General features: G+C 36.6%; 2 protein-coding genes across 2 annotated transcripts in view; both read right to left on the reverse strand.

Moving 5' to 3' along the window:
* On the reverse strand, positions 1-4,148 carry mafaa (MAF bZIP transcription factor Aa). Its single transcript, NM_001082940.2, is given in 1 exon segment — positions 1-4,148. A coding segment is annotated over 1 exon segment (948 nt). The 5' UTR covers positions 3,212-4,148; the 3' UTR covers positions 1-2,263.
* A 13,589-nt stretch (positions 4,149-17,737) lies between these two features.
* Positions 17,738-26,912, reverse strand: part of zc3h3 (zinc finger CCCH-type containing 3) — a 114,503-nt gene continuing 105,328 nt past the window's right edge. The window contains exons 11-12 of the mRNA XM_087257556.1: positions 23,000-23,169; positions 17,738-18,219 (exon numbers count right to left, since the gene is read on the reverse strand). Coding sequence (XP_087113682.1) covers positions 18,149-18,219; positions 23,000-23,169 — 241 coding nt within the window. The 3' untranslated portion in view covers positions 17,738-18,148. The remainder of the gene's footprint in view (positions 18,220-22,999; positions 23,170-26,912) is intronic.

Genomic DNA, 26,912 nt, shown 5'->3' on the forward strand with positions numbered 1-26,912 from the left:
TTTTTTTTCTTTTTGTTTATTTCTTTTTTTTTTACATAAGAGAGCACACAGGACAGCACATGTGGTTATGTAACCCCAAGCCGCTGTGCCAGTTTAGACCAATATACAGAGAGATCGGTTCATAACTGCATCATAATTTAACCTATGAAACAATAATGGTAACAGTGTATTTCAGGTGAGAATATCAAGCAGACACTAACCCAGGTAAAGGAGATCTTATTTTAGACATTTGGCCGATTGAATTGTTAGTGAACTAAGCATACAGCAGGTCGGAAACAATTAAAAACTGGTTTAAGACAATTAACGTGCATTAAATAATCCACTTTGGCAACGTTCCCCATATAGTCTGAACAAGATGGGCTATTGTGTAAATCCAAATGATCGAGTTCAAATGCACATGATAAGTACTTGTAGTTAAGTTTGCACAAGTCCCTTGTGGAAATATATCCGGATTTGTTGTCGTGATATCTACCCGTAGTGTATTTGAGAATTATTAGAAGCCTTTTTATTATCATCACAGCATTGCAATGCAAAACAATAGGCAACTGCTCTTTATAGTGTATGCAAGTTTTTTTAAATGTATTTTTTATTTTAGTCATAAAAAAGTTAAAACAACCATTCCTTCCTTATTATTGATGGTTGTCAGATAGCTGAAGTTAGTTTTTGTTGTTCGTCATCTCGGCCTTTAAAACGAAAAAAAAAAGAAAAAAAAAACTGATGATCGTATTTTAAAATTCATGTCTAACCAGGTAAATACCTTGATTTATTTTGAAGTAGAAAATTCACATAATCAGAGCTTCTGTTAATTGCTTTCGAATTTGGTGCATAGAATATAGCAGCAATTAAATCCCTTGTGTTTATATGCACTTTAGATCGACTAACTATGCCCACCCTGACAGCAATTCGATTATCACAGAGGAAATGTTATATTAAATCCCAATTCTTCGAATCATAGTGCAGTAGGCTTTCTTTGAAATTGTACATATTCAGTAGGATAGAATATCTCTGTCATTTGCATGCTACTACATACAAACATTGTATTAAGACGTTTTAAATAATCAAGCAAAAAGGACTTTAAAAAGAAGGGTAAATTAACACACCAATTGACCTCTACATATGTACAAGTGGAAATAAATAACTCTGTCTCAGTTCGGTGTCTTTTTCTTAGTTCTTGCTTGAAAAACAATAGAAAAAAAAACGTAAGGTCTGGTATCATGTGATTTCGCAAGTACGGAGGAGTTCCTTCACATACACGGTTTGTGTCGAGCAGAAGAAACGAAAAAAGAGTGGTTAAGGGCCATGCTTTTCATCCAAGTGCTGTATGGGGAAGAGAGAAAGGACCTGACGCGTTTGGAGTACCATACATGTCCCGCATGCAGGATTGGTGGGGTAATGCAGACTTGAGCAATGCTTGAGGGCCCTCAAAGTTCACAAGTCCCCTCAACCTCAGTTCATAACTGAGAAAAGTCAATGATGTATTGCTATCTCCCTTTCTGGCTTATGTTTTAATGCTATCATCGCTCCATCAGAAGTCCATTTCGTTCCAGTTTTTTTTCCTCATCGCCATTAAGACTAGTCAATCCGTTAAGACAAAAAAAAATTTAAATAAAAAAAAAAAGATTAAGGAGGCGATTTTATGTCTCTGACACAAACAAGTCGGGGTTTGCTGTTAACCTATTACTAAAACAAACAAACAAAAAAAAGACAAAATCCAAAATTGATGTGTCTGGAGGTTATGAATGATCCCATATTTTGATCGGAGGTTTTATGAAGTAAAAGGGTCCGTGCAGTATTTGTGGAATATAATCCTAACATTACACTAACCTTAAGACTTTTATGGTGCAGTAGGTACATACAAAAGAAGTGAAGATTTTTAAATATGGCGCTGTAATGTTAGGTTATACACTCTCATAAATAAAGTTTATGCAGTTTCTTTTCAGCACTTAAAGTTCAACAAATAACTTCTAATCAATAACTTCAGCGGCTATAAAAGTGGGTGGCACTTTTAGGAAGAAAAGGTTTGGCTTTGACTATATGGGCTCCCCAGATTTCTATTGGTTATCTTAGTTCTTTTTAAAGATCCTGAACAAAATAAAAATATGTTCTGCATTTGCATCAGACCGCACAACTTTTATTTAAAAGAGTGTATGTTCTAAAGTGAACCTCTGAGTGTGTATAAAAACAACTCAAATTAAAATTTACACTGAAAATCATAAAAAACAAATACGTTGGTGAGGGGAAAAGTCTTTAACAAGAATCACTCTCACATGAAGAAATCCGTGGAAGTGGTTTTGACGTGATTGCCGCTGGACGGGTCCCGAGTGTTGCCGCCGCCGTTAAAGGCTCGGCTCGCGAGCTTCTCGTACTTCTCCTTGTACAGGTCCCGCTCTTTGATCAGGCGCGCCACGTCTTGCTTGAGTTGCTCCACTTGGCTTTGAAGCGTGCACTTTTCGCTCTCGAGCATGTGGCGCTGCTGCACGCGCTTGTAGCGGCACGACTGCGCGTAGCCGCGGTTCTTCAGGGTTCGCCTTTTCTGCTTGAGACGGATCACCTCTTCTTTGCTGAAGCCTCTAAGTTGCCGGTTGAGCTCTCGCACTGTCATGCTCACCAGCTGCTCGTCCGAGAAGCGGTCCTCAAGGCGCGCGTGTGCGTGGTGGCCGTGGTGATGATGGTGGTGGTGCACCGGATGGTGGTGACCGTTCGTGGCTGCAGAGAGATCTTCTCCCACATACTGCTGCCCGCGGAATCCCTCGTAGGGCTGGTGGTGATGATGATGGTGGTGGTGGTGCGCGTTACCGATGAGCGCTTCCACTGCGTCCTCGGGCGTCAGGTTGAGGGCCTCTGGACTGATGTGATGCTGATAATTGGGAATCCAGTAGAGATCTTCCATCTGCGGTTTGCCCGAGGAGCCTTGGGTGTTGTTGTTACCGTTGCCACTGTTGTTGTTATTGTTGTTGACGCCGTTTACGAGGTTCTGGCCAGGCTGCGATCCAGGGCTGGGGGCGCAGAAGCTGGGCGAGGAAGGCACCGATGAGCAGGGTGTGCTGATTGGGGTGGAGGACAGTGAGCCCGGGGGAAGACGGTGGCAATAGCGGTCGGCCTCCGGGGGCTCTTTCTTGATCTCAAACTTCATGAGGTCGAAGTCGTTGACATACTCAATAGCCAGAGGGCTGTTGGGCAATTCTGCGCTCATGGCGAGATCGGTGGCCATGTCAGTCCATGCGACGACACCTACCCTAACAGCCAAAGCGTCACGCGTGTTTCACTGGGATTATGATGAAGACGACTAGTTAAGATGACAGGCCAGGGTCTAATACATTGGCACGAGCTTCTATTTATAGAAAAACATATGCCCATGCATTTAAATGTACTTATACACCTGCCACTTTGCCTCGTGTTGACAACTTATCCCAGGTCAAATTCACGCGTTAATATCACTGGCCAGGGTGGCAGAAACTTGAGACTCGTGAATTCAAAACCACCAACCTTACTCGTCCTCACTTCGCTGTGGTAAAGCACACGTGTGGTTGCAGAGAAATCGTCCTTAGAGCAACGAGACTTCAAATATCCTTCTTCACCTCTGCGGTTTAGTTCCTTCTAACTGCTGGCAACTTTAATCGTCCATGAACTTTCTTCACATGTCGAGAAAAGTCCGACACACAACGCGCGTGCATCAAGTTCAGAACACGTCAGACTTTACCTCAAAGTCCAAAGGAATGATGCTTTTGGCACAACCGGCAGCAGAAGTGGACCGCAACAATATGTGTGTGTGTCTGACAAATCTCCGTAAGATCCTCTGGTGGGACGTGCCTCCAACACAGCCCGGCGAACAATGCGCAATTCTGGCTCAGTTTACTTCTCTCCGTGGACAGATTTAAAGTTATAGACTGCTGTCACAGTTTACGGCTTGAACTTATTTTTGCACTGTTGTCCACCGCTGACACGCAGTATCACTGGAGCACTGAAAGGGGCAATGTACCACTTTATACACATGGCCCATCTGAGCGTCCCACCCAGACAACGGGACGGACCAATAGGAGAAAGCCCAGCAGTAGGCATGCATATTCTGAGAGCAACGCCTCTCTGTGGCAGCTGAGGCGAGCGCGCAGCAGCTGACAGCGCGCTGAAACAGGTGTTCCTCCCGCCCCCTAGCGACGTGGAAGGTGAACGCGAGGAAAGTGAATAGCCCAGCTTGTCTTACTTAGAAAATGTTTATCTAGAAAAGAGCAAACACTTCTTAAACGTTATATGTAACTCTGTGCTCGGTAAAAACAGATGAATACAGCTCATTGTACAATGTAATAAATAACAGTGGTGATCTATATTTTGTATAATAGCCTATGCATTTTATAATATACTAGGTGTTCTAAAAGAATACCTGCAGGACATTTTAGGTTCCCAATAAAAAGTTATTATAAGATCCTTTTATATTTTTAGATATTTTTTTTCGTATGTTGGGCATGATGTTAAAGGTTCTTCATGTAGCCATCAATGCCAATAAAGAACATTTTTACTTTCAGAGTGGAACCTTTTCCATTACACACCCTTCATAGTAGGGAAATGGTATTTTAAACAAAAAGGTCAAGAGAAAAGTTACTTTTAAGAACTGCTCACTGAAATACTTGCTATATAAAATCGACTCTTCATTCGTATGATGCTTTACTTGCTCAAAATGTACTGAAAAATATATATTTTTTGGACTGCATGCATGGATTATCAAATTTTGGTTCCCATAGAACATTTCAAAAAACAGTTCTTTAAAGAAAAGTTTTAAATGAGATGATAAATTTAAATGGTGAAACTATAGTTTAAACATATGCTATAACTTTTCACAAAAAAGCCAAAGTATTAAAAATGAAGTTAATTTAGTGTGGGGAACATTTTAATAACAATCTAACCTTATATGGAATGGAAAGGTCCCACAGATGTTCTTCATGAAACAACAATAAAACACTTTTATTTTTAAGAGTAAAAACTTAGTATCCACAGATCCTTTTCATTTTCACAAAATGCTCTTTAAAGAGGAGGGAAAGGTTTTTAAAACCTCTTATGGAGTTATAACATACGTTTGGAATTTTGCCAGCAACTACACGTGCTCCTCTTTTCTTCTTTGCAAAATACATTAATATAAGTATAATTTAACAATAACGCAGCATCACATTCCATTTCACAACAAATGTTCATTAACATTTAAATATTGATTCAATTATTTTTTATCAAAACGTCCTATCGTTGGAAATTCAGGAGTTATGACATGACGATAATTGTTTGGGGTGAAAAGAAATCCCTAGTGTGATTGGACAGACCGTTTAAAGTTTAATTGATTAGATAATTATCTATTAAACTGCATATTTCCTCGATGCGCCGTGACAGTCATTCAGTGTATTGATCTGATAGGATAACACACACGCAACTTTCCTCCCCGCTTATGACCTATAGGCGGTGATGAACTCAATAACGCGTGATCCAGCAATAAAATCAATCCACATTTCCGCCGGATAGGGAAAAATGCGCAATTTGTGCGGGTGAGTTAATTATGATCCGCCTCGCCAGTGCCAGCCACGCTCCGGATTTCTTTCGCAATTAACCTCTAATTGCATCTCGACTCATCTGCGCGGATCGACAAATAATTAAGCCCCACGCAGCGCGCGCCTTCATCACCATAGCATATGTCTTAATCAGAGGAGCCGGTCGCGCGCTGAAAGAAGTACCAGAAGATGAGGGTCAGTCTAACACGAGCTCCTTATCGCAGAGTAAGGAATATAGATCACTAGCGCATTGTTAAAATAAGAGAGAAAGAGACCTATTCAGCAATCCTTCATTAAATAACCATCACCTAATGCATAAAACTGACCAGTTTAAACCAACAATCTTTCAGATAAAGGTGCTAGAAAGAAACAAAAAAGGTTTTCAAGGTGATCTCATCAGTGAAAAGTTGTTAAAAGGATCGTTTTTTCTTAGTTAGAAGAACATTTTCATAATTTAAAGAACAAATTGTCCACTCTAAAGAACATTTTTTGTACAAAAAGGTTTTTTGTAACATTAAATGAAAATTTCACCAAAAAAAAAAAAATGCACTCTTCATTTACTCACCTAGAGTGTGGTGAGTTTCTTTCTTAAACACACAAAAGGAGATATTTTGAATAATGCTGAAAGGTGGTGCCCTTTGACATCTATAGTAGGCAAAAAAGTACTATTGAATTCAATTGCTCTTGGGTTTCAACATTCTTCAAAATAAGGATAAGCTCAAACAGGTTTGGAACAAGTGGAGGGTGAGTAAATGATGACAGAATTTGGATATTTTTTTTACTGTATTACCCCTTTAAAGGTTACTGATGGAACAATCACTACCACTTAGCATGATTTCAAAGTGCTTATATCAATATCAGAATAAAATCTGCTGCATAAATAACTTCTCACTATACGACTGAGGCCTTTTCTAACTAGCCAATGAGTGAAATACAGACACGCTTGAGGCTCAAATCTGCCAACGGAGGGGAAAAAAGAAAAGGAGCCTAAGAGGACGGGACAAATCATATCAAGGTATTTGAAGTTGAAGGTGCGCTAAGTCATTATGGGGGGTTTTATCAAATAAGCACGAGTGGACCTCAAAGTCCAAGCTAAGCAGTCCGCTTTGAAAATGCCACATTTAAGAAGATCTGCCATCGTCCATTCAGTGAGCGGAGGTGGGTGGGTGTGGATGTGGCCGAGGGCTTGAGACATAAATTTTTGAAGTCAGGGCTTTCATTGTGCCTTTGCATATTGGGAGTTAGCTGCTGGTGCAGTTCTACCGATTTAAGCAAAATGGACATCAGCATGGCCAAGGAGAAAAAAGGAGTTTGATAGTGTAAAAGAGAGAAGGGGGGGGGGGGGGGGGGGGTTGGATTGGACAACTATGAATATGAGTGAAACGGATTTGTCCGGTTAACCCGTCTTTAGCCAAAATACAGCAGTTGAGAGGTGTGAGGTGGAGTAGGGGGTTATCAGAAGAAGGTTTGGAAAGCAGGTTTTTGTGGGTCTCAAAATCTCACAAAATTCCCATTCAAATACTCAGCAATAATCGCTTGGCTATATTCAAACTAACAAGTATACAAACTTCTATGAAGTTCTCAGCAGAAAAGTGAGCCATAAAGAGCCAGCTGACAAAAAGCAGCACAACAGTTTTAGAAACCGTATTAATCAGCAACTTTAACTTAATTGTAACGATGCCTTAGAATGCAGTTTAGGGTGATTATCATGTAACTATACAGATGCATAATCTAATTCACAGCAAAATTTGTAATTAATTTGTGGATTTATGCAGAATGATTTTGAGAGTGTAGGATCTGAAAACCTTAGAACGTTAATTTGAGTTTAACAATCAAAATCCAACACATTTAGAACCTTATTTTTTGTGAACAAAGCTAAAATACAGAATATATATATATATATATATATATGTTGTGTTATTTATATATATATATATATATATATATATATATATATATATATATATATATATATATATATATATATATATATAAATAACACAAATAAAAAAGAAAGTAGTGATTTCTAAATTTACGTAGACTTGTATTTAATCTTGGTTTTTGCAACATATTTCAAAATAGTTGGAACAGTAATGCATTTACCACTTTGTAATGTTGCTATTCCTTTTCACACACTCAAAAGACGTTTAGGGACTGAAGTCATCAAGTGATGAAGTGTTTCAGGTGTGATTATGTTCTATTCTTCCTGCAAATAAGTCTTAAGATGGGCAACAGTACGGGGTCTTCTTTGTCACATTTCGCACTTCAAAATGTGCCACACATTCTCTATTGGAGACAGGTCGGGACTGCAGGCAGGCCAGTCAAATACCTTTATCCTCTTCATTGTGATGTGCGCAGAAAGTGGTTTTGCACTGTCTTGTTGAAATATGCAGGAGTGTTCTTGTAAAAGAAGGCAGCATATTGCGCTCCAAAATGTTCATGTACTTTTCAGCATTAATGGTGCCATCACAGAAGTGCAAGTTACATTTGCCAAAGGCATTGACACAACCCCATAGCGTGACAGACCCTGGCTTGATCTTTCTTTTTTTTTGGTCCGGAGCACAGAGCGTTCATTTCTCCATAAAATACCTGAAATACTGATTCATCTGACCACAGTCCATGTTTCCACGTTGTGGTGGTCCATACATGATGCCTCCGAGCCCAGAAAAGTCAATGGTGCTTCTGGACACGGTTTACATAACAGTTAACATAATTTGTGGATTTAACTATGTATTGTGGCACTTGACAAAGGTTTTCCGAAGTAGTGCTGAGCCCATGTGGTGATATCACTTCTAGATGAATGATGATTATTGATGCAGTGCTGCCTGAGAGATCGGAGATCATTGTAGTTCAGCTTAGGCTTGCACCCTTGTCTTTTTGCACTGAAATACGTTCAGATTCCTTAAAAATTTTCGGACATTTGTTTGCAAACTGGTAATACGCTGCCCATCTTTGCTCTGAAAAGACAAGAGCTTTTTTTTTGGATGCTCCTTTTGTACCAAATCATAATTACAATCACCTGTTGATATCACCTTTTTTAAATCACATCATTATTTAACCAAATATACCTGATTACTAGCCCTAAATTGCTCCTGTATCAATTTCTTTTGGAATGTGTTGCAGGTCTGAATGACAGGAAATGATGTATATTTCATCAATTACATCAATGAAATTAAGGTGATCAGACAAAACATGAGATATTCTGTGTTCATGTTGTCTATAATGAGATATAAGTAAAGTAAATTTGAAAATCCATACTTTCTATTTTTTTATTTATTTGCATTTTCCATACTGTCCCTACCTTTTCTGATTTGGGGTTGTACTAAAAATAATAATGGATTGGGACCACTTGAGTACTCAACCACGTGAGTAAATGTTATTTTATTGTATCATCTATGAATTAAAAATAAAATAATTAAATAGGTGTTTTAAAATACATTTGTATATATTAAATTCAATTTAATGCATTTCTCCAACTCTCCAATTTTTTAGTTTGTTTTTGATTTAACCAAAGAAATTAATGAAATTGGGAGCAATAGAAGAAGAAGAGGTAAAAGGCAAACAGAAATAAAGCAAGCAGAAATATGGCAGAAAGAGAGCAGCTTGAAAAAAGGCCAGAGGACTGTTACACTAATGACTAACTACTTGCAGTGAAAGTATGATCTTTATTGATGGGCTGGAGTCTTTGCTGAGCTGTAACAAGTTTGTCTTTTTTATGTCCAGGCGATCTATTGAGGTAGAGAAAAATTACACTTGACCTTTCATTCTTTCCTTTTTCTCATTCAAGTGAGATTGTCCCCGGAAAAAAATGTGAATGTGTTTTCCTCCTTTCTCTCGCTCTCCTCCTCCGTTCTCTTTCACATGCGCTTTTACTAAAAATTGAAATATTGATCTTAATTAGAGTTTGCCGAGCTCAGCAGCTCGCGTTGAGCTTTGAGACAAGCGGCAGCAGACATCTGTCTAAGGCACTTACATCCTCGCCGTCACAGCGAACGAATGAACGAGAGGGAAAGGGAGGGAGAGAAGAGAAAGACTGATTGCTCCACAAATTTCTCTTTTTCTTCACATGCAGATAACAGAAGCTGGTGAGTGACCATACAGAGAATCATGAATACGGATATAAGCATCACACCTCTATTTTTTTATTTCAAATGCTCTCATGTAGCTAAACTTATTAAAAGCAAAGTATTGTTTGTCAACTGTGGTTAATGAAACTTCTTTAAAGTTCTTAAAAAGTTAATGATAAATTGTTTAGAGTTTACTGTAGCCATGTGTATTTTTTATTTTTTATTATTATTATGGTGCATATTTTTACAAGATAAATTATTTGGAGTTGTCAGGCAGTTTGAAAACAAAATGGAGCAGGAACAACTTGCCAAAATATTTCACAAAAACAACGGTGATACACTAAAGTAAAAGTTAAATTATGAATAAAAAAACAAATTGCTAAAAAAAGTACCCCCCCAAAAACCAAAAAACAAACAAACTAATACATAAAATAAAAAGCAAAACCTGTTAAAACTGATTTTACGTAAACAATTCTGAAGTAGAAAGGCATCAAATGTAATAATTTATATATATATATATATATATATATATATATATATATATATATATATATATATATATATATATATATAGATCAAAATATGTAAACTATTTCTTAACACTTGATTGTTTCAATCAAACCTAAATTTGAAGGCAATATCTTCGTAGAATAATGTTTTACAAAACAATTAAAGTCAAACCATCAAAAAAAAAAAAAGATAAATAAAAAATCTGTAATCAATATAATACAAATACAATAATTGTAGCAGGGAAAAATGTATACAGCCAAAATTTCTTAAGGTCGAAGGTTTGTTCTCCTGTCATCTTGATCAGCTCTTCTTCAATTTCAATGACTTAATCCTTAGCCTTTATTTAACTTTTATGCCAAGGGTCTTCAAGCGATTTTCAATCAGGTGTGTATCAGGACTTTTGGCTGCCATTTCGTTATTTCAATGTTTTTTAGCTTCAGGAAACTGCTTTACTTGTTCAGCTGTGTGATGAGACTCATTGTCCTGCTTTAAATGACTGGATGATGAATGCAGTGAAAGAACCATATGTCACCAGAGTACAGCTTCTGATAAATATTTGCATTAATTCTGCCATGTTTAAAAGGGCTAAACTTCTGCAGAAAACATGATCAAACCATGAATCTTCCTCCACCTTTGTCTAACTTCTTTACGCCCTTTGGGTTCAGTTTTTTCCCAGTTTGGTGATGAACATGAAGATGACTGCCATTTAACCAAAATCAATGAAACCTACTTTAATGCAGCACTATGTTTGTTTTTAGACCTTAAAATAATGTCTCCAAAAATATATCAGAAGCACAACAGCTAGATTAATTCTGCTGCAGCGGCTGAAAGAAATTATTTAATATGGAACCAACAGCAACATGTGATGATAATTGCAGAACTTGGTTTAACAGGATATTTAAGCAGGTAAGTGGACATGGTTTCCGGACTAAATTTCAGCGTTCACTGGTTCTGTCAGGTCAGGCAACAAAGGCACATGTATTGCAACTGTATAACCCATCTCCTTTTTTCAGCCGCAATGACTTCTGGGACTTCTAGAGCCAGTTCGGTGCTCAAGTCTGCATCGATGCCTCCTTAATATCAATCCAGAAACTTTCACGTGTCCTCCATTCCTGTGGACTTGAGTATTGAAACTGAATATTGGTGGTTGATGTCGCCTCTGGCTGCTTGGTTGGGTCTGGTGAATATGCTCTTCAGTGGATCAATCTTCAACAGTGACATATGTATTACACTGAACTGAATAAAACTGAACTTAATTAAAACAGTGGCATTTATACAAAACTGAAATAAATCCGTTTTTATTGAACTAAAACTACACTATTCTACACTACTCTCCTGCCTGCCTGACTTGCTGTAATGTTAACGTTTCACAATCTGAAATCTTTTTATGGATTATTATTCCCTTTATTTTATCTACTGTATGTTAAGCTGCTTTGGCACAATCTATTGTAAAAAAAGTACTACATAATCTATTGAATAGAACCAGTAATGGCCCGCTTCCACTGAGTGATACGGTATGGTTCAGTATGCTTTTACGGCCGTTTTCATCGTCAAAAGGTATCAAAAAACGAATCATACCGTACCACTTTTTGGGTACCCTTTCGAAAGGTTGCCAAAAGGCAGAGCAAGACGCGCAGCTGAATGCTATTGGTGTACAGAGATATGTCACTAGCTCGTGCACAAGCCAGAAAAATAAAAACAAAAAGAGCTGATGATAATAATGTACTTGTGATCATTGAAGTGCCTCTAACATCAGATCATTTCAGAAGTGGACAAACGCCAGGGTGACACATGAAAAAACAAAGGAGAATCCGGAAAAAACTAAGGAGCAAGTGATTTTAGCAACCTAAACCATGAACAATCTGCCATGCAGAACTATTATCATAACCCTTTGGACTAATATGAACTCAGAATGATGGAATTACCTACAAACAAGAGGCTACATGCAGGGCCGTGCACAGCCAGGGGGGTGGCCCGATGACTAGACCCACTGCCCCTCTGCCCTCATTGGCTGAGGTGCCCTACTCAGCAGGTGCGGTGGTGCCCCTCTTAGTAGGCGCAGAGCCCCCCCCCCCGCTCTTCAGTTTATGATCGCGCACCTCCCCCCCATCCCACCGCCCCCTGCTCTTCAGTTTGTTCAGTTTGTGATAGAGCTTTACTTTGACATTTCCTCGATCGACAATGACATTAACTGAAACTTTCCATCGTATACCATGCCCACCATTGGTACCCTTTTGGCTGTGGAAATGCAAGCCTGATAAAGGTGACCTGTACCAACCTGTTCCACTCAGTGGAATAAGGCCATTACAGTGATGTATCTCAAAGTGTCCTCTGTGTTTGATCTGTGTTCTGTACTTCAGAATATATGTAGGTAATGAAATATGCATGGAACATGCTCTTTTAATCAGGGTATTTTCCGTCCATTCCATATCCGAAAAAAAAAAAAAATAGTACAACTATGGAAACGGCCGTTTATCGTTTCTTCTTTTGCTAAAAAAAAAAAATTATAAAAAATGGAAAAACGTGATTTTGGCTCAGGTTGCGAAAACATATAAACAGCTTTAAAATTCATTATACACATGTATGCAGTGCTGAAATGCCCTTTTCCCTCTGATTGGCCAACCAAATCTGAGCTTTTGACGTCATCCTCAAAATAATATATACATACTAAAATAGGAGGAAATAAAATAAAAACAAATGGTACCCTTTGTTATAACCCCAGGGCCCAACGTGTTCTTATTCTGGTTCTGCTAACAACTATTAAAAAAACTATACAATATTAATTATTATTAGCCTATTATTATTATTATTATTATAGGCCTACAGTAGTTTTGAAACAATCATGCAAACCAGGCACTGCTCGGAAATGGTTATCTTTGCTCAGCATTAGGTGCACAGCAGCAAGAAGTTTGGCAGCGCACTATAGGCATATATTATTATTATTATTTTTAATTTATTCATTCATTTTCTTTTCGGCTTAGTCCCTTTATATAATTATTATTATTATTGCTCTTATTATTATATAGGCCTTACTCGGAAGCAATCATGGAAACCAGGATCTTTGCTCAGCATAAGGTGCACAGCAGCAAAACGTTTGGCAGATCCTACATTTCAGCAACGCCTACATGTGTGTGTATTCATTCATTCATTCTCTTTTCAGCTTAGTCCCTTTATTAAGCTGGGGTTGCCACAGCGGAATGAGCCGACAACTCATCCAGCAGAAATGTTTACGCAAAGGATTCCCTTCCAGCTGCGACCCATCACTGGGAAACACCCATACACTCTCATTCACACACATACACTATGGACAATTTTAGCGTACCCAATTCACCTGTACCGCATGTCTTTGGACTTGTGGAGGAAACCAGAGCATCCGGAGGAAAGCCAGGCGAGCATGGGGAGAACATGCAAACTCCACACAGAAATGCCAACTGACCCAGCCAAGGCTCGAACCAGTGACCTTCTTGCTGTGAGGCGACAGCACTTAAATATCGTGCCAAAATCCTTTTTTTTTTGTTTTTGTAAGCAAAAGAAAAACCAAAAACAGTCATTTCCTTAGTTTTCCTTTTTTTGTTTGGAAATGGATTTGGAATGGACAGAAGATAACCTGATTTCTTTAACTCTTGTTAGGATAACTTAAAATTTGAGTAGTAGTGAGCATGAAATTTAGGAAAATTGTTGGTTTTATAACTTAGATCTACAAGACACAACTAACAATATAATAAACTTATATATATATATATATATATATATATATATATATATATATATATATATATATATATATATATATATATATATATATATATATATATATAAGAAAATAAAACATTTGAAATTCAAAAAAGACAAATAAACAGAGGTTAGATGATGTATGACAACTTTAGTTGATTTTCACCACACCCCTATCGACATGCATTCTCTGGAAGTATTTCTCCCTGCATGAACGATTAAAAAAACGAGAAAGCCAGACAGAGAAGTCAAATGAGGGAGCGTTTGCCTTCTCTCCATCCCTCTATGTCACAGAAAACGTGGTTCGCATCATGGGCACAACCTTTATCTCGTTAACACGGCGAGCGGCAGGCCTGTCAGTGCCAGCGAGTGTGTCGTGTTCCGCAGCGAGACCCTCGACACGGTGTATTAATGCCCCCTGTCGCTGCTGCTGCCGCCGGTTAACCAGGTTTCCCGTTGCGAGCGGCAGTCGTTTGTCACAGAGCACGGAGCACAAGGCCCTGCTTCACCGGAGCATTAATAGTCTGAATATCAGCACAGCGAGGGGCGTTCAGGGGATTACAGCTCCCATCATCCTTACTGTGCTTCTGTTTAACACTCAACATTTTAATTACATTACCCCAAGGACGACGAGTGAAAGAGGCAGGAAAACGGATCCTCAATCAAACGCGCATTTACGGAGAAGACAGGGAGAAGAAAAGGAAAATGACATTGTCAGAAATTAGTTGTGATGGATTTGGTTAGACAGCAGTTAGAGAGGAAAAAGTGAGAGGTGAAGAGAAATGAGCTTGGAAGACTGTGAGGGAGGTGTTATGTGTTTTTTTCCTTTTCCGATAGATTCCTTAAGACTCAATTACTGTGACAGACATAGTCTTGTGAGCGATGGTGTTCACATTCGTCTGGATCTCAGATATGTGTAGACGAATGGTGATAGTTTTTATGTTAAAAGATGGCATTCGGGAAAACAACATTGGAGGAAAATGCTTTGTGGTTTTATTTGGGTTTAATATTTAGAACAGAAGCGTTATGGTATTCTGTTTACACTTCAAATTGCATTATGAAATCTTGTCAGCAGTACGGTAGCTCAGTGGTTAGCACAGCAGAAAGGTCACTGATCCGAGTTCCGGCTGGACAAGGTGGCTCCATGATATAGGTAAAATGGATAAATTAAACTGGCTGTAGTGTATGACTGTGAGTGAATGAATGTATGAGTGTTTCTCGGCACTGGGGGTTCACAAGTTTCACCTAGTGTTTCTAAAAAGATCTTCGACCACACTACACAGCTGAAAACGCACATCACGTGACTAACCACACACTCTGGCAGCTTTTGCCCACGTCTGAGCTCCATGCAGTCAGCGGGTGCTTTGAGCACACCTCCACAGATGAGAGCAGCGCTCGTTTGACAGTTCATCAAGGATCTACTGCTGGATCTCATCTCAATATAGTTGTTAAACATGGTATTTAATTCATCTTGTCTCTATTTATGACTCTTCAGTCTTTTGAATCTATTACTTGTTCTCAGGTAACGTTGTATTAGCTGAGCGCAAAGATAGTTTATGTAACCATGTATACTGATTCTACACATTTGACCGATTGCTTCCCTTTATGTCCTATATTGTATAAACGTAATGTACGTTATACTTTTTAAATGGCCATTATTGATTACTTAAACTGATATTCAGCAAAAGAGACAGGTGTGCTTCGTATTTTTCAAAGAAAATGAAAGGAGGCAGTTATATTATAGGCTCAGTTTTGATATAAAGATGCATACAGTGAAAAACCCGGTCAAATAAATATGTAGTTACAGGACACCTTAACATTTTGGTGTCTGCTAAGCTGTTAATATCAAAATAATATAGGCAGTTCCTTATATCATGTTTTCAGTTTATTGTTCCTTTACTTATTCCTGGCCTCTTCTACCTTGCAGTGAAGAGGCTGAACAAAGTTTCCGCCACCTTTTGCTGTCTGCAGCCACTTTTCTGGTGCAGTTTGGGTCTACTCTCTTTTGGAATGCTGGGTTGAGTCCATCCATTTCATTCAAGGCCTGTCTATTGAATGTCTTCCTTGAGTTCTTTCCTCTAGCAACTGCTTTGGAACCCTGTGGTTTTTCATCATGACAACATGACCGAACAACCTCATCTTATGCCTGTCAATTATTTCTGTCAGAGGTTCGATTGTAGGTTTATCTTGATGGTCTGGTCTTGTATCTCTACAAGTTTTGGCAGCGACTCGTCTAAGGTACTACATCTCCATCACCTGCAATCTGTTGTTCCTGCTGCTAGTAAGTGCCCAAGACTCACACCAATAGATAAGAGTAGGAACATAGGTGGAAAAATTGGCGCATGAACCTAGTACAGCTGATGATTTTGGCATATGCTGATGATGGCGAACTCAAAGGAGGGGTTGCAACACATCTTGTACTGCAGAAACGAGGACTGAACATTAACCCAGCCAAAACCGAGACTATAGTCATAAGCAAAAAACATGTCCAACACTCAACAAAGCTGGACAACATTGTCTTGAAGCAAGTGGAATAGTTCAAATATCTTGGAACACTGTTAAGTGAGGATGGGAAGCCCGATGAGGATCTCAACGCGAGGGTCACTGCATCTGGCAGATTATATCACGCTTTAAACAGAGCTTTTCTGGGAAAGAGAGAAATCTCCACCAGAACAAAGCTAGCTGTTTATAACTCCCCCATTTTTATTGTTTAAATAGTGAAACAACGTAGCCAGGGTGATGTGAATGACGTTATAAAGTACTGTAGCTACACTGTTGCCTTTGATGATTTACCCTGGAGTCTGTTTTCCATATCAAACTTGCAAAGTCTCAACTTAGAAGAAAAGACAAGACTGAACTTTGTTCACTTAATTTTGAGAAAAAGCCCCAATCAGCCTCCATTTTCAGATGTCTCCATTTTCCCCCATCTACACTAAAATGCAGCAGCAGCATTTTAATACCAAAACGGCCTCTTTAGCATTTTCAATCTGCGCCGTTTTCGTGTGGACGAAAGGCGTAACTTGCAAAACTTCTGCGCTTTGAAACAAATGAGTGTAAAGGGGGCCTAAGTGTACTCTCAGTGCTGGGTTGGGGCTGGAAGGGAATAAAGACATATGGCACAGTAATTAGTGGTTCATTCCAATGTGGTGTGACCCCTGATAAATCAGGGACTAATTTGAAGGAAAGTGAGGGAGTGATTGAGTGAGACCTTTGGCACTAAAAAGTGATTTTCATTGACATTTTGGTTGTTTAAAACATTATATTGACTGGGTTGGTAAATTGTTGTGCAAAAATCTCCTTTTGTGCAAAAACTAATTTTATTTCAAACCGTGTCATGTCTTTTAATATATATTATTTCAAACTACTAAAATGGCAATAAAAGTCAATTTGTTAAACTGCAGAGTAAAATTTTCAGCATCAAAATTTGAGTATCAGTGTCCCAAAATGCACTTCAACTGTGTAAATTAATAGAAAGCAACTGTGATTCATGGGATACGGGAAACTGTTATGTTTTTTTTTTTTTTACATTGCATTAAAGCGTGCAGTTCACTCAATGGCCACCGGTTGCTAATAAGAAGTCTATAAATAACCTTTTACTGGTCCTTACTCGCAAACTGTCACAGAAATAAATTTTTCCATTGTCGGTATAGTGATGTAGGAAACACTGTTCACACAGAGGTCACCTTAAAACCAAGGTGTTTTTGCTTGTTAAGCAAAAAATTGTTTGATTAACATAAACATTATCTGCATGCTAAACTTATTCATCCTTGGACAAATCTCACGCATTGATTTCTACTGAAGTAAATTTCACCAGTCTAAGCCACTTGACCTCACTGCTGCCTTTTACATATTCACACACATGTACACAAACACACTGCCAAATGAAGAGATATACTACTGTTCAGATCACAGACCAATTTTATTGAGTAGCTTTGCATTGTTTGAAAATACATCTGACAAGCTTACATTCCACATGATAAAATAATTTATTTGCATAACAAACTACTACATTTTTGAAAATCCCTGAGAAATACTTTACATTTTGAAACTAATTCCAAGAACTCAGAGTGTAAACTTCTGCATTTTGTTTTTGCAGCTCAGAAATTGATTTCGAGGTATTTTAAACAATCTGTATTATCAATTCTTAGAATTTGCATCTCAGAACTTTGAATCTAAATGTGTCTTGAGACCAAAAAGTTTATGAAAGTGTAATTTAAAGACGCCTGTAAACTATCTGTGAAGCAGGGTCATTTCTAAAATAAGAATGAAGAAATATTTTTCATTGTTAATTACGGATTAAAACACCCACCATCAGCCCTCCTTTGGCGAGGGGTCTGTCTGTGTTGTAGAGAGAAATCGTGGCTTGATATGTAGTGTCTTTCCTGTAACAGAGAGAAGAAAGGAGAGGAAAAATTCCACATACAAAAATGTAAAACAATAACACTTTGCAGCACAAAAAGAAAAAATATTTTATCTAAAGTTTCATGAAATTAAGGTGCTTTTTAAAATTATATTTATATATATATACATATATATATATATATATATATATATATATATATATATATATATATATATATATATATATATATATATATATAAATTATATATATATATATATATAAATATATATATATATATATATATATATATATATATATATATAAATATATATATATATATATATATATATATATATATATATATATATATATATATATATTTTTTTTTTTTTTTTTTTTTTAATTAATTGGGACATCCTTTTGGTAACATAGCCAATACACAAGCAAAGAAAGACAGATTAAACTTTCATTTGGAAAAACAAAACCGACAGACATGAAATAAATAGCATCTGCTATATAATGACAGGAGTAGCTATTGCTCTGTTTGTCCTGATAGAGGAGTGACACAGGAGTGTGTGATTGTCTCTGAGTGACTGATAGCACAGAGATGGAGAGACAAAGAGAAGGCACAGGCAGTGATGCATAGAGGCTGAGCTAATTTATGCAAAGCAGAGGGAAGTTTGTCTGGACGGCCACATTCTTTAAAGTGAGAGTTACACTGTCATTAGTAACAATTAACCACTCATGCTGCAAGTCTGTGTGCTTGGTAAACTCACTAGATTTGGGACTTGAGACTTTGTTCTTATTCAAAAGCAATTCCAGGGATAAAATTAATGAACTAACAACTTCAATTAAAACAAATACATATTTTCTGTATGATTTCATCACGTCCACAAGTAACGGTACTGAAACATGTTTTTACTGCATCTCTGCCTGTTATTTGTTAAGCCAGAAGGAACCAGAACTAATTCCTCGAAGGTTTGTTCTACATTTCTGTCAATTGACCCTTTGTAAAGCCCCACTTCACTTTTTTATGCATGACAAGTTTTCAGTATTAGCCATGGCACTCCCCTATCAATCTGTGCACTCCCCAGAAAAATAGTGAACATATCTGGAAAATGACCAACTGATTTCAGACAGAAGCATACATAAAGGTCTGCAATATACATGAGGGATAAACTTAGGATGTGAGCGTAACTCAAAATAAACAAATGCAAAATAAAGATTGAATACAAGTGTATGATGGGAAGTTTGGATCACTTGGTCTTAATTAAAATCTTACACATTGATTCCCTGGCATAATTCACTACTGCTGTCCCTTTGAACTAGACAAAACTACATTGCAGCCATGAATATATAAGAGGCAGCCAAAATTTACTCATTGTTTACCAGGGTCTCAAGTTAGCTCCACTCATCTCACCTGTCATCTTTTGAGTCCTCAAGTAATTCACTGCCTTTGTCCTCACGCCACATCTCCATAAATTAAAATGTTACGTGGGCTCTCCCGGTTTAATAATGGAAAATATTAGTACATCAGTCTTAAGTCCTCACATTTTCAGTCATCCATTGAGCAATTAATAGCACTATAGGCCAAATAATAAACTCGAAGGGTCAATTGTTGGAGTTTTGGTTATTTGCTTTTTGAATTGCTTACTTAGGACCATTGGAGCTGCCATTTAAGAACTATCTTAGCATTCTACACTGCAAAAAATGCTTCTCTTACTTAATTTTTTTGTCTAGTTTTGAGTCCAAATATCTCACAGTTCTTAAATCAAGAAGAACTTTCTAGACAAGCAAAACATATTGCCTTGTTTTCAGCAGTAATATGCCAAAATTAAGTGAATTTTTCTTAAAACAAGCTAAATAATCTGCCAATGGGGTAAGCAAAACAATCTTGTTTTTCCTTTTGACATAAGATTATTTTGCTTACCCCATTGGCAGATTATTTTGCTTGTTTTAGGTAAAAACTTACTTAATTTTGGCACATTATTGCTGAAAACAAGACAATATGTTTTGCTTGTCTAGATAATTCTTCTTGATTTAAGAACTGTAAGATATTTGGACTAGAAACGAGACAAAAAATCTAAGTAAGAGAAGCATTTTTTGCAGTGTACTGTGTAATGCTACCTGCTTGAAATATAGATATATCACACAATGATGCTATTTTTTCATTCTTGTGAATAAACACACAATGTACACTGTATAAAGTGTTCTAGAAATAAAAGTCACTTGACTTTTAGAGCAAAGTGGCAAATATATATATATATATATATATATATATATATATATATATATATATATATATATATATATATATATATATATATATATATATATATATATATATATATATTTTTTTTTTTTTTTTTTCTTTTTTGTGTTGGCCACTCTTTGTATAATCCTGAGTTACTTTTTGTTTGGCCATCTGTTTGTTTCTATTGAGTCTCTTGTTTTCGTTATTGCAGACTAGTTCAGTAAAAAGAAAGAAAAAAAGAAATGCCTGCATGTGTAGCCTTTTTCCTTATCGCAAACACAACAGTAATCTAGTAGTGATTGCGTTATTTTGGCTATTTTTGGATAATTATTGTGATCTCCTGATTGCAACAGAGAAATACTGGGAGATATCTCTGTAAACTGATGGCATTTCATGTCAGCAAAATCACCTGTTTTGTTATCACTTTAGACATTACACTAGAGAATTATTCAAATACTAGCTCTAAAGTGACGTTGACGAAGTAGCAATGGTTTATGCTGTTCTGATGTCAACTGCAAATATAAATGAATGGCGAAGAAAAGTAGTTCTTCAAACAAAAGGAATTTTAGAAGCAATGATTTTCTTTTATATGCACTGTTATGTAGTTGAATTGTTGTATAAACACAACATCACACTCGTTACATTATGATGTAGCTGTATATTGTCACTGGTGGGACACTTATGCACTCAGCCTGCAACCTCGTGCCAATGCACGCCTCCCACCAATGCCGATATATAGCCCTGTCGCACTGCTACTCATGTGATTTTGCTCACATATATATATATATATATATATATATATATATATATATATATATATATATATATGTATATATATATATATATATATATTTTTTTTTTTTTTTAAATCAGAGAAAAATAAATTAAATTGTATCCATCATCATCATCTTTTTAATTTTCAGAAATATCTAAAATGATTAACATGCTATTTAGTAATCTGAATCCCTCATTGCAATCAAAACCATCCCAGAATTTTCTAAACGTATGATTTTGAAAGCAGTACTTGTTTAGCCTGTGTTTAGCAGATGATGATTTCAGGTAACAGGATGAGAAAGTGACATGTGAAAAGCCATGGTGGTCTGGTGGGCACCTGTGCTATTCTGAGACGCAGGGATTGCCATCAATGATCCCAAAGGGGAACTGATCTGAAACTTGGCATGGGAGAAATAGGAAGTTGGCAGACGCATGTGTGTAAATGTATAACAAGCCCAAATCATATAAATATGCAGACATGACACAGAAATAAACCTGACAACACTCACAAAAGCTAGATGGAAAGTCAATACGCTCAGACACGATTTTAAACTTATCAAAAATAATAATCAAAAATTCATCAGTAAACCGGAGGTACAGTCCACATTTATAAATGTTTACATATAGAGAAGAGAATGAGTGAATGGCACGCTTCAGAACGGCATGTCCTTGTGACTGTGAAAAGACACTGTTAGGGTGTAAGGTCAGAGGTTAATCACAGGGGTTTCACTTCTGCTGTGACTAATTTAAGAAAGGAAGTTATGAAGCATGAGAGAGAAGACAAGCTTAAAAGAAATGACAGGCATTCTAAAAAAGTTCAAAGAAGTTTCTCAGAATGTTTGAGAAAAGTTGCTCATTTCTTGCAGGAGGAATGTAATGTATTTGACATTGCGTGTATATCAGGTTTGTTTTCTTGAGTGTGTGTAGAGAAACACAGTGTTCTATAAGGAGTGGCTGAAGTGTGTGTGTTTGGATATAGGGGCCCCTCTCCACTAATCCTCCATCAGTCAGAATGACATACCAGCTTCAGCTGTGCCTGTCCTTAACAACAAACCTAAATATTAGTAACCGCTCAGTAAGTATTATATACCTCAAGTTACAAACTCTTAAATAATATCAACCTCCTCGTTATTATTAACCCCATCCCTGCGTATTAAATAACCCAACTACTTACACCATAAATATTTATTATCTCCTTGCTCTTTATATATACAGTGACCCCATAAAGTATTTGGAATCTTAAGCCGCACTTATATATTAACACATGCACACAAGTGTTAAAGGGCTCATCCAATTTCAATGCATGAGATACTGAACAATCTAACTGGCAACTAAAAATAAATTACCTAAACTTTTTCTAAGAGAAATGGGTTATTTTCCTGATCAGTTACCCCAAATTTGTATGGACATTCCCAAATTTTGCTATAGTAACAATATAATTACCATTGAAAATCAAACAATCTCCTTTTCGTAAAATCTTTTTACTATCTTTTTTTTAAGTATTACTTGATTTTATAAAAGGAACTTACTCAGTGGCATTTCATAAACTGGGTGTCTCTTGAGTATCTAAATCATGGGTCTCAAACTCAATTCCTGGAGGGCTGCAGCATCACACAGTTTTACTCCAATCCTGATCAAACACAGCTGATCCAAATAATCAAGTTGTTCAAAAGAGTCTTGAACACCTTGAATAGTTACATTAGCAAAAACTAAGTGAGTTTGAAACCAATGATTTAGATCATTTGAAGGGCCAAAGTTGTTGATCTGTTCCTGTTGACCTACAATACTCACCTTTGGCCTGTGGGCCTGTAGCAGGAGGGATTTTGGGGGTATCAGGGTTTTCTGAGCCATCAGGAGAGCTGGACAAAGAGATGAAGGAGGGCAACTTCTCTGGACGAGAGCACGATGAGCCTTCATCTGCCAGTGTGGACTCTGAAGACTGAGTCTGAGCTGCATCCGAGCTGTGAGGAACAATGTAAAAATGAAATATTTATAATATTGTATTATAATATATTTATATTATATTATATTATATTATATTATATTATATTATATTATATTATATTATATTATATTATATTATATTATATTATATTATATTATGTTATATTATGTTATATTATATTATATTATATTTTATTGTATTATGCTGTATTATATTATTACAAACCAGTCTAATCAATAGATGGTCAATTGTGTTCAAACGTTTTATTGAAGTTAAACTAAATAATACGTTTTTCTAAAAATAAATGTCAACAATTTTGTGTACATAATAGAAACATATAGAGAGCTGTCAGTTTAAATAGTTAACATGCTCCAATTATCTGAAACAAATCACACAAATGTAATTCAGCGTTGTCATTTACCTCAGCATGTTTTTAGCTATGATATATTCATGTAGAGGCTTTTCTTTGCAAATGCTGATATTAGATACTTATATTTATTCAGTATGATTAAAATGTATTTTTTGTTTACATTTTGGGGGCTTGTCTAGGATGGGAGTGAGGTTTAGGGGGCTGAGTGTAATAGAGTCCAGCTAGTAAAGTGTTATGCAGGTAAACATCGCTCCTCTGACATCTAAAGGTGTTCTAGCGACAGACGCTACAGGCCATGATCTTTAGCCTCCTTGTTAGAGCAACCTACTTCCATGCAAAGAATTCGATCCCAGCTAAGTGCGGGTCGGGTGGAGTAGGACCGGTGGGTCCAAATATAAATAAATTATGTTTGACCCAGCAGGATCACAGCATCAGTGTAAAATGAGAGTAAATTAAATATACAACATATGAAAGCTGAATTAAAACAGTTTTCAATTTATGTATGGATTGTAAGGTTAGGACTATATTTGTTAAAAATGCAAGTATTTAACAATCTGGATTCTGAGGGTTAAAAAAAAAAGTCACCTTTAAAGTTGTCTAAATTAAGTTCCAAACAATGCAGATTACAAATCATAATCTGACAATATTATCCGTCTAAACTTCTCAATAATTTTCTGTCATCACCACTGCTGCATGAACAGAATGCATAACAACACTACAGAAACATGAGGAAAAGTGGAGAGAATGAGAGAATGTCCTTAATGTTGATTGTCAATCAATCGATCCACAATAAACCCTTTTTTACATTTCCGGGTTTCTCAGCAGTGGAAGGCATCATAGTTGGGTAAACTTAGAGCGTAGGGAATAGGAAAGTACAACAAATATTATTTTTACAACTCTATTTGCTAAAATTTTAAAAGAAAAACTCCACGATAGTGTTATCAAGACTTTCAGAAAAAGAAAAAAAATTCTGTTAGACTAATGACTGCAGCCAGAGGAGAGAATAACGTCAAGTTTACTCTCAGCCCCATAGATGCTGCATTAAAACACCTCGCATATGCGATAATTCGTTTCTTGTTATTTGATGCAAAGATAATATAATATATTCATAAATATGTATATTTATAAACATATGTTCATACGTTTTTTTAGAAATAAAAATATTTAAAAAATGAACAAGGATTTAAGATTATGATGACCTTTAATTGTGTCATAACAGTCTTGTGAAAAGGGTCCAAAAAAATGGTGGTATTTAAGAGGTATTTTCCTCAGTGCAAATCAGACATGTCACAGGTATATTTTTCATCTCTAAATGTTAGAAAGTCATCCATTTGTCTGTCAGGAGTGATGAGTAAACAAGCGGGCTGCATACAGGGGGCTGTGCTAAGATGGAGGGCAACAGAATAATAGCACAATAATGCTCTGTGAAATATGGATTTTACTAAAATATTTGATGTTGACAATAAATTTGCCTTCTCTAGAATCTTAAATTCTAAGCTTAATGAGTACTTATGTTTTTCTTATAGCAAATGTGGTAAACTTAAGTCTTTTCATGTTATAATTTGGAAGAGCAGTTTTAGATTGTATTTTTCTAATGCCCTGCTATTTGTTTATCTAGCTGTTAATAACCAAACAGGAAATCTACAGTACATGGCTAAAATAGTAGCTTATGTGAGAGAGGCAGGGTTAACATTATTTTTGTTCCTACAGTCAGTGTCAAAAGAACTGAGTTTTGTTTAACAGTTAAAGAAATAAAGCAATCGCATTTTTTTTTTCCAATTGCAATCACATAGTGTTGAATTGAACTAAAATCGAATCCTACTTGATCGTGATTGCTGAATTGTACTGTACTATGGAAGTCAATGGAAACAGGTTTTCAGCGTTCCTCAATATATCTTCTTTAGTGTTCAAAAGATGAAAAAAACTGTGAGTAAATGTAATGAATAAAAAGATGATTTTTGAGCGAACTTTTTTTTTTCAACTGTATTTCCACATATGAATGATAACTGAAACCAGGGGCATCACTAGACCCCACATGCCCCAGTGAAAATCGTCAATCGTAAATGCTTTGAGTTAAAGTTTACTTAAACTTTACTGTACTGTAATGTATTAATTAAGAGTGGTAGCCCCAGAATAGAGGCATTCTCTATTCACAACTGAATCATCACTTACGACAGCAATGCAGTTTAATTAAAAACAATCAAAAATCTAAAACTGAGACAATCGCACAGAAAACAGAAAGCTGATGTGCTGCTCCAGCTCCTAGTGTGAATCCCGGTTGTTTACAAGCCCAACAAAAAAATATACATCGTGAAACTGGCGTGACCAGCCTTTAATGCAGAGGTGTTGGCACGCAGTGAGTTTTGCAAATCAGCAAAACCAATGTTTAAGTAATATGATGACGATCCTATTTTGACTAAATATGGCTCCTGTAAGTTTTTTTTTTGTATGAAGCAGAAATGAAAGATGATGAGTCAGGGAAGTTAGACTTCATAACATTAATTCTTGGAATTCATCAGAGTCAAGTCTATGAAGATAATTCTTTAAAGTTTTTTGTGTTCTTTAGAATTGTCACCTCAATCAATCAATCAATCAATCAATCAATCAATCAATCAATCCATCAATCAATCAATCAATCAATCTTCTTCAGCTTAGTCTATTAATTTATCAGGCATAGCCACAACAATGAACCATCAACTTATCCAGCATGTGTTTTACACAGCAAATGCCCTTCTTGCTGCAACCCAGTACTGGGAAACACCCATACACTCTCACATGCTCACATATACACTACGGCCAATTTAATTTATATGATTCACCTGTACCACGTCTTTTGACTGAGGAGGAAATCAAAGCACCTGGAGGAAACTCAGGTGAGAACATGCAAACTCCACATGCTAACTGGCCCAGCTGGGACTACAACCTGTTAACCACTTAGCCACCGTGCCGCCCTATAAAAATAATATTAGAAATCTTTAAAGTCCTTAGCACATCATTCCAATTATGTCTTTGGTCTGGATTGATTTCTGTTATTTATTTGGAATAATAATGCATAATAACAATATTGTATACTACAACTGCTGAGAACAATAATAATTTTATTTATTTATATTATTCTGTATAGCAATTTAAATAAGGGTAACATTAAACAATATATTTTTTGTTGGGGGCTCGTGCCCCAGTAGACCTTTATGTCTAGCAACACACCAGACTGAAACCATTCTGAAAATATAGAAATCCGTGCACATTTTTTTCCTACTTAAACAATTGTGCCACATAGGAGGACAAGGCAATGTCAATGAAAGGCAAATTTTTTCAATGGAAACATTTTTTGCAAATTTTTTTCGTTGGTTACATTTCAACTTTAATGGCAGCAATAACAGCACACT

The sequence above is a fragment of the Danio rerio genome, chromosome 6 (genome assembly GCF_052040795.2).
Source record: "Danio rerio strain M-AB ecotype USA chromosome 6, GRCz13ab, whole genome shotgun sequence".
Lineage (NCBI taxonomy): Eukaryota > Metazoa > Chordata > Actinopteri > Cypriniformes > Danionidae > Danio > Danio rerio.